This window comes from Nicotiana sylvestris, chromosome 3 (assembly GCF_000393655.2).
Source record: "Nicotiana sylvestris chromosome 3, ASM39365v2, whole genome shotgun sequence".
NCBI classification, from domain to species: Eukaryota; Viridiplantae; Streptophyta; class Magnoliopsida; order Solanales; family Solanaceae; genus Nicotiana; species Nicotiana sylvestris.
In genome coordinates this window covers 200,168,772-200,177,733 of record NC_091059.1, presented here as the reverse complement: position 1 = coordinate 200,177,733, position 8,962 = coordinate 200,168,772, and the positions used below count along the sequence as shown (strand labels likewise).

General features: G+C 36.0%; 1 protein-coding gene across 1 annotated transcript; it reads right to left on the bottom strand.

Annotated features, from left to right (window-relative positions):
• Positions 1–464: 464 nt before the first annotated feature.
• On the bottom strand, positions 465–3,801 carry LOC104233266 (cytochrome P450 734A1-like). The gene is made up of 5 exons (XM_009786637.2): positions 3,417–3,801; positions 3,057–3,280; positions 2,695–2,939; positions 2,012–2,405; positions 465–947 (listed from the first exon to the last, which is right to left on the bottom strand). The coding sequence occupies exons 1-5, from the start codon at positions 3,691–3,693 to the stop codon at positions 522–524; spliced, it is 1,566 nt and encodes a 521-aa protein (XP_009784939.1). The 5' UTR covers positions 3,694–3,801; the 3' UTR covers positions 465–521.
• Positions 3,802–8,962: the final 5,161 nt, after the last annotated feature.

Here is an 8,962-nt window from a genome sequence, read left to right as displayed (position 1 = left end):
TTGAAACCGGTGACTTGGGACACCATAAACTATCCCAAGTGGCGACTCTGAATTTTAAAAATAAAGAATCCTGTTTCGATCATCACTTAAATTGGAAAAAACTCTTATGCCCCTTTCCGGGGTAGGCAAAAAAGAGGTGTGACACCTGAAACCGTAGGCCACTCTCCTTTTAAACCTTTGTCACGTCTTTCCCTACTCTACTTGGATCCAAAACGGATCTTTTGTTGGGTTGTCTTATCCTTGGGCTTCTATGTGGTCTAGCCCTTGGCCCAACAGCTTGGCCAACCTTTGTCCAAATAACTGGCCCACAAGTATTATCTAAATTATTTGTGTTCACAACAGTTGTTAATGTGCTTATATCATTAGTCCGGCTATTCACTGCTGAACAAACAGTGGATGATCGTCAAAATTTTGCAAAGATTTAGAAGAGGGATATTGGGGATTTGTAATGTACACACAGAACATTTGATCTGGAAAATTTTGTATTTGTACAAGCATGAACATATATATAAGTATGTCAACTACAACTTATGGAAAATAATGGGTGCACCATATTGTGGACATAAGAGCATTAAAATAGTAGGAGCATGTTGATAAGTTGGAGAAATATCAAAAGAAAAACGTTGCAAAATCATAGCTATTGCTAATTTAGCTTGCATAACAGCTAAATTTTGTCCAATGCAACGGCGGGCGCCTAAGCCAAAAGGCATAAATGCCATTGGGTGTTTTGCTGCTTGTGCAACTCCTCGACCAAATCTTGCTGGATTAAACTCATTAGCATCTTGTCCCCATAATGTTGGATCATGATGAATTGCTATAATTGGTATAAGAAGCTCTGTCCCTTTGGGTAATTTGAAATTCCCCAATTGTGTATCGATTTTGGCTCTTCTGATTGCTGCCACTGCAGGTGGATATAGCCGCAAGGATTCATTCAAGATCATTCCGAGCTGCATGCCATCAAAAATAGAAGATTTAACTCAAATGGTTGTCTACCTAATCTTTTAAATAAAAAATAGCCAACAGATGTATAGTATGCATAATTCATATCTAATATATGTCTAACCATGTATAATTAATGTATAATCTACGTATATCAGTTAGAAAATATAAAAAAATAAATCTGATCGGCTATTTGTGTAAAATTCCCTAAAAAATATTGACTACAACATGAGTTGACATCTTAAGAAACTAAAGGGCTTTTTTCACTTTAGCCCCCTCCATAAATTATTTACATTCGATAGCCGAAAAAATATATAAAATTTATTTAATTTATTTAATTTATATATTGACTACAACATGAGTTGACATCTTAAGAAACTAAAGGGCTTTTTTCACTTTAGCCCCCTCCATAAATTATTTACATTCGATAGCCGAAAAAATATATAAAATTTATTTAATTTATATATATATATTCGGTTATTATTTTTAAAACATTGTCATTTTCCCGAATCTAAAACTAAGTAATACCAAAATTTGCACAAGTTTGTATTCTAGGCACCACAAGAAAAATTAATCTAAGTTTTTTAACACTATTAGGTCACGTAAATAGTACAGGTAATATTCACAGTAACAAGTATGGTCAGGTAGCTTAAAATTATGGTAAATAACCTATTATAGCAGGTAATATTTAACCTTCATATATGGTAACAATATACATTTTTGTACCATTTTTTACTTAGCAATGTTAACACCTGATGGGTTAAGTTCATATGGAGAAAATATGAAGGGCGCATAAGTTAATAAAGAAAATAGTGAAATTTGAGATTTCTTTACTTTTAATACACATTTAAGTCAAAAAGATTGATGATCCGGTCAAATTAATAAGACAAATATATAAAAAGCTTATCCAAAAAGAGAGTGAAGAATTATCTGACAGAACAAAGTGTTGGTCTGTTTACGGTTTACCTTTACCACATGCATAGACCAAAGTGTTGGATTGTTTTAACAAAAAGCATGATCATGCTAAATAAACAAAAGGTATATAAACTTTAATTAATTCATGCTTAATTACCGTCTTAAGCTTGGCGAGGTCGTCTTTAGAGGGGGTATCACGTGATCCACAGACACACAAAACCTCCTCGCGTGCAAGTTCCTGCCACTGAGGATGCATGGCCAATAAAATGGTTGTCCACGTCAGCAAATTTGACGTCGTATGTTTGCCGGCAAAGAAGATGGTCTTGCATTCCTCGACAATGTCATAAACTGTAATGTTTGAACTATTTGTATATTCATTACTTGTACTAGCTTTGATCATTACTTCCAATAAATCATTCGGACATTCGTCTGACAATAACACCTGAGTACCCTCTGAAATTTTTCTCCTTTCTTCAATAAGCTTTATCAAAGATTTTCTAACCTCTTTATCCAATCTCCAAGAAATTCTATTCTTTTCAGTAGGCAAAAACCTGTCATAAACACAATATAAAACAATTTTTTTTCACTTTACAATTGTTTCGAGATTCTGCACAAAACACTAACTACCAAATCATAACGCGTTATTCTTCATATGGTTCTATATATGGCTCAAGCCGAACTACCCGAACTTAGTAGTTTTTGTTCAAACAATGTATATTATTAAGAATTCATTAAATATGTATAAATATTAAATTTAGAATCCAATAGTTATATAATTCAGACCCCATAAAAATATTGGTTCCACCTCCGTATATTTATTATATATAATTGTATATTTACCTGTATCCAGGGATGAAAACTTTCTGATAAGCTTCAGTGGCATAAACCATTTGTTGTGCTTGCAACTCAAAGATGGCTCGTCCATCTTCGTAACTATTTCCGAATACAATACGCGTAATCACATCTTCTGCTAATGTTTGGAACATTTTCGAGACTTCGATTTCCACCTTGCCGCATTTTGACGACATTTTTGACCATTTGTTCAACATCTCCCTCATGCTCTTCCCCATCATCGGAATCATTAGCTATATATATATATGTAGGAAAATTAAAAATAAATTAGAAATTTTTATACGTAAACCTTTTTTTTAACACTGACAGCTAACTAATTGGGAAAATACAGCAATATAGCTATGACTAACCTTGAGATTTTCAATGTAGAGTGTTGGAGTAATAATCTTCCTATGGTGAGCCCATTTTTCTCCTTTTAAACTCAGCAAACCATCACCTTCAAGCTTCTTTACAAGAGGGGGTGACTCATTTTTCTCAAAGCTCTCTGATTTAAGGACGAAAATATCCCTAATAAGAGCTGGATCAGATATGGTCACACGAGCCGTTGGTCCAAACCATATAACAAATGTTGAACCTACAATATTTATTTGATGTGTATATATACCACCAAATTAAAATTAGTTTGTAGAATTAAACTAGAAAGATAACAAGTGCATGTACAATATTAATAAAGTTCATTCTCGAGATAGGTTAATCAAAAGAGAAATTACCATAGATTTTCTTCCAATGATGGTAAAAGGGGAGAACTCTAGGAAGAATGTCATGAGAGAAAGGCAAAGGACGAGATAATAATGGAGTAGTGAAACTTGCAATCTCTTTGAGGTTACCGAACAAGAAATGATATTTAGGACCTCTGATTCCTTGTTTCCAAAAATGTTTTTGAATTCTTTTTGGTTTCCACCAGAGATGAACGATCGCTCTCTGTGTAAACAACAGTAAAACATATGAAAAGAAGAGAAGACATAACCAGTGAAAGCAAGCTTCCATATTGTGAACCACTGTTTGATAACAGCAAATTATTCCTCCTTATTTAACTGGATACAGTTTTTCCTATATTAGAGAGAGAGAGAAAGATTCTTTGTCTCTGTTGTATACAAGATGAAATATTGAGATTGTCCGGTTTTATAGCTCATTCCCAAGTACTTAATTACAGAGAGACAGAAGATCTCTCAAAAGAGAATTAAAATGTTTATTTATTCTTTTTTTCCTTTGTTACCCTAATTAGAAATGATTTAAGTTATACTAATAATGTAAAGATTTTCTTACATTATATGTGTATTGATTATTTACTAGAAGATTTTTTTCTCATTCTTTTACGGTTAATCACTTAATTAATATTTCTATAAAAAATTATTGTGTTTTAAATAAAATGATGGTGTAAGTCTTTTCTACAGTACCGTCAATTCATCGCATTCTCCGTAGATTGCAATGCATCGAATCTGCTGCTTTTATTACAACCATAATTCATTTGCTGTTAATGAAAAATTAAATCAAAGAATCGACTATTTATCCCATAGTCCTACTTCCTTAAGTGGATCTAGTACATGTATTTTCCTATCACGATCAAGTATGCATTAGATTCAATTATTATGAAGTTTCAAGATTTTAATTAGCCCAACTTTGAATTTTTGGTGTGAGAGAATTGTGGAAGAGCCTATAACGAAAGAGTGACGAAAAGATTTTTTTTGGTCAATATGAACTTTTAGGGACCAAAATTGTATTGGTCAAAATTTGACCACTTCGACTAGGACGGTCACGATCGTATTTTTGCCACTAGGTAGGAAGCCAATAGAGTCAATCCAATCCCTCTTTTAAGACATTCAACACAACAACAAGAGCAAGGCATTTCCGCAACCAAGAAACCTCACTGCCCCAGGCACGCCAAAATCATGGCAAGGGTAAGAGGGTTTTTCGACTATATATACAAGCGCAAGTAAGCTCCAAAAGGGGAGTCTTCTCCTCCTGGAGCATTCTCACAAAATAAAGAGATCAACGGAACCCCACCGGAAAGGAAAAGAAAAGAGGGTTTTTCGTATGAAGAAGAAGGAGTGAGCTCCATCCCTGTACCCCGAAAAGGGCAAAACAATTGTAATTCTTCTTCCCCCTCTACGGAGAGGGAAGGCAACGCTCAATTTTGAATAAGATCTTTTGGTGCTCTATTCGTCTAATGTGTAATTACTGTCTTTCAATCTTTCGATCTGGTATTAATTAAGTTTGACTACGATTTACCTCTTCATCTTTGATTGATTTACTTAAAAAGAGTTAAAAATCTTTTAAGTCAAACAAAAATCAAATATATAGAAACTATTTTTTCCGTTACTAATTAATGGCTATTTTTCTTGTAGTGATGCTATAGCGGCAAGAATGATAATTATAAAATCACTTTTCCAAAGTATGTTGTTGATTTTCTAATGCTATATAGCGTATTTGAGATATTCATTTCCTTCCTTAAAAAAACATTGAAGTTAAAGGCTAAAACAGTATGCTTCTCCCAATTAGCAATTTAGCATGCGAGGAGCTGGATGCATTTAGAACCTAACGTGGCAATTTTACACCATATGGTCCAAAAACCGAGTAAGAAGAAAACGTCTATTTTTAATTTACATGAATATATGATGGACAATAACTTGAATTAATTAGCACCATATAATGATTCATAATTTGCATGTAATACCTAATTTAAACAAGGTTTGCAAGAGACATGCATTGACCCTAGTTCCAATAGGGGTTCCGCAAATTCAGATAGAATCATGTGATTCTTCATCCTTATGCGTGCTTGTGATCTCAATGTAGCGACAACCTTCATGATGATCATACTATTTTTTTGATTACATCGGTTCAGTATTTACATTGGAATTTGACTAAATTCAAATTTGTATTAAAAAATTAATGTAAGGATCAAATCATTCCCTAATAATAATAATTTCATATCCAAGACTTTAATTCAAAAATTTTAATTGAAAATGAAAAAATACTTACCGCTCCGCTGCTGACTTGTTGGTATGATCATGCATCCTGTTCCCTACGAAATGAGTCAAAAAGGATATATATGAAGTGTAAATTAACTGGAACTCACGCATATGTCTTTCAATCATTTTCGTTTCATGTCATTCAACTATTAATTATGACTACAGACCTAACTTATCCCCCACCTATTAGCCAATCAAAACAATCCCTTGAATAAATTCTTTACCAACCTAATTAACAATACGCCACAAGGTTTTTAACCCCTGTTCCTAGAAAAGTTGGCAATGTTCAAGTAACCATAAACTAGAAATATATATCACAATTATTAAAAAGAGATCATTTGCACTTATGCAGGCAAAAGCAACTGCCATATTCTACAACTCTCTTTCAGTTGTTTCTGAACTTATTTTTAAAAGATGAAGTAATGAAGTAATCCCAATATAGTCAAATGCGGGACCATTCATGTGGATACAAGAGTTTCACGAGGATTGATCTTCAATAATTCCAGTGATATCGTATTGGCTACAGTGTCTCTTTTAATAGAATAGAATATTATGACGTTCTTTTCTTACTTTTTAGACAGCAAACTCTTTTCTCGTCCTCATCCCTAGTTAGTAAACTATATTTGTAAAATAATTTTGGAAAATATAAATGAACATAAATATAAATAAAAAATAAAAACAGAATTTTAATCCGAGCCTACTAAATTCACAGTGTTTGCTTAAGAAATTTAATCCCCTCCTAGTACCCATGGTTATGGATTATTTCTTCTCAGGATCAAACCCCAGTGTTTCAGCGAACACAAAGTTCGGTAGCAAATCACACTTATTGTTGCTTTTTTTGAAGTTAAAATATGCAGAAGGAAGGAGAAGAACTCAGAAAATTCGTATGGAAATTCTGAGCAGAATAGTCTTGTATTTACAGCCAAAGTGGGGCTGAAATCTAAAGAGGTGCAACTCTTCAGAATGGTTGTTTATGCAAAACGGCCACATCATAAATGTCATAACATAAATGACTATACTCAACAATAAAGAGGGAAAATTAAAGAGTGTAGTTTAATTTTCAGTTACACAACTGAAAAACAAACTAAATTTAATATTAATATTTATTAATCTGTTATTAAAATAAATATTTAATAACATTTCTGTTAATCTTTTACTATTAACAAATAAATTGGGTCAAAAAAATCAATCAATCGATCATTTGACCAAATCCAAATCCAAATCCAAATCCGAAGCCGAAGCCGAAGCCGAAGCCGAAGCCGAAACTGAAGCCGAGCAAACGACGACGGCGGCGCGAGGCTTGCCTTCTTCTCAACTCTTTAAGAGCTAGAAGAAGAGCAATTGCTTATATACCCATAAAAACCTCTTCCTCTTCCAATATGGGACAATGCCCCTTTGCCAAGAGGGGGAAACTTAAAATTTCACTTAAAAACTTCATTTCCCTTCATTTTCCATTCACCCTATTTTAAACATATCATATACTTAAAATCCCAATAATCCCCCACATGAATGGGGAATGGCTATATCACGTAAATATGCATGAAAAAGTATAAGTTGATGGGTATAAGTTGTGTGTCCAGGAAACTAGGTGGGTCGGATCGAGGGCGAAAAACGTGGATGGGTATAATATGTGGTACTCTGGTGTCCTGAGGGGTAAGAATGGAGTGGGTATCCTGGTAGATAGCCATCTTAGGGAGTCCGTGGTAGAGGTCAGGCGGGTGAATGATAGGCTAATGACTATAAAGTTGGTGGTGGGTGAGGGTACTTTAAATGTCGTTAGCGCGTACGCACCACAAGCAGGCTTGGATGAGGATATTAAAAGGCAATTTTGGGAGGGGTTGGATGAGATTGTTCGTAGTATACCGCCTTCTGAGAGGTTATTCATAGGAGGAGATTTCAATGGTCATATTGGGTTATCTGCAGGTGGGTACACTGAGGTGCATGGCGGATTTGGTTTCGGAGAGCGGAACGGAGGGGGCATTGCGCTGTTGGACTTTGCCAAGGCTTTCGATCTAGTCATTGCAAACTCGAGTTTTACGAAGCGGGATGAACATTTGGTTACTTACCAAAGTTCGGTGGCGAAGACTCAGATTGACTATCTACTCCTCAGGAGATGCGACAGAAGGTTGTGCGAGGACTGCAAGGTTATCCCAGGTGAGACCCTCTCAACGCAGCATAGGCTTTTGGTGATGGACATTTGTATTAGGATAAGGAGGAAGAAGAGGTCAGTACAAGGACGCCCCAGGATTAGGTGGGGCGCCTTAACTAAGGATAAAGCTAAAGAGTTGGAAGGAAGGTTATCGGCAATGGGAGCTTGGAGAAGTAGTGGGGACGCAAACACAATGTGGTCGACGACGGCGGACTGTATAAGAAAAGCGGCGAGAGAGGTGTTAGGGATATCTACGGGACACTATGGTGGACACAAAGGAGATTGGTGGTGGAATGCAGTTGTCCAAGGTAAAGTGGAAGCAAAGAAGGTGGCTTACCTAAGTTTAGTAGGGAGCACTGACGAGGAGGAGGAGAGAGAGAACAGTCAAAGGTATAAGGTAGCTAGGAAGGAGGCGAAGATGGCAGTGACAGAGGCTAAAACGACAGCTTTTGCTTGTCTGTATGAGGAGCTAAGGAACAAAGGTGGGGAGAAGAAGTTTTGACTAAGTGAGGTGCATAAAAGATGATGACGGCAAAGTTTTGATGGGAGATGACCAGATTAAGAGGAGGTGGCAGACCTACTTTCATAAACTTCTAAGTGAAGAAGGGGATTAGGATATTATACTTGGGGAATCGAGGAATGCCGACAGTCACCATGAAGTAAGTAATTTTAGGGACATTGAGATCGATGAAGTCATGGAGGCAATGCGTAAGATGAGAAGGGGCAGAGCTACCGGGCCAGACGAGATTCCGGTTGAACTGTGGAGGTGTGTGGGTCAAGCAGGCTTGGAATGGCTTACTGCATTGTTTAGTGTTATATTCAAGACTAATAGAATGCCTGAAGAGTGGAGGTGGAGTACAATGGTCCCGTTGTATAAGAACAAAGGTGATGTCCAGAGCTGTAACAACTATAGGGGCATCAAATTACTAAGTCATACCATGAAAGTTTGGGAGAGAGTGGTAGAAATGAGAGTGCGAAGGACGGTGTCTATTTCAGACAACCAGTTCGGGTTCATGCCGGGACGATCTACCACAGAAGCTATCCACCTTATTAGGAGGATGGTGGAACAGTACAGAGATAAGAAGAAGGATCTCCACATGGTGTTTATTGATCTGGAGAAAGCGTACGATAAGGTTCC

What these genes read in the sequence shown, in the direction of transcription:
- LOC104233266 (XM_009786637.2), bottom strand. Translation starts at nt 3,693, where the DNA reads ATGGAAGCTTGCTTTCACTGGTTATGTCTTCTCTTCTTTTCATATGTT. An exon ending in TCATTGGAAGAAAATCTATG is followed by an intron (nt 3,281 to 3,416) that starts GTAATTTCTCTT and finishes TAAATATTGTAG; the next exon opens with GTTCAACATTTGTTATATGG. An exon ending in GTTTTCATCCCTGGATACAG is followed by an intron (nt 2,406 to 2,694) that starts GTAAATATACAA and finishes TGTTTATGACAG; the next exon opens with GTTTTTGCCTACTGAAAAGA.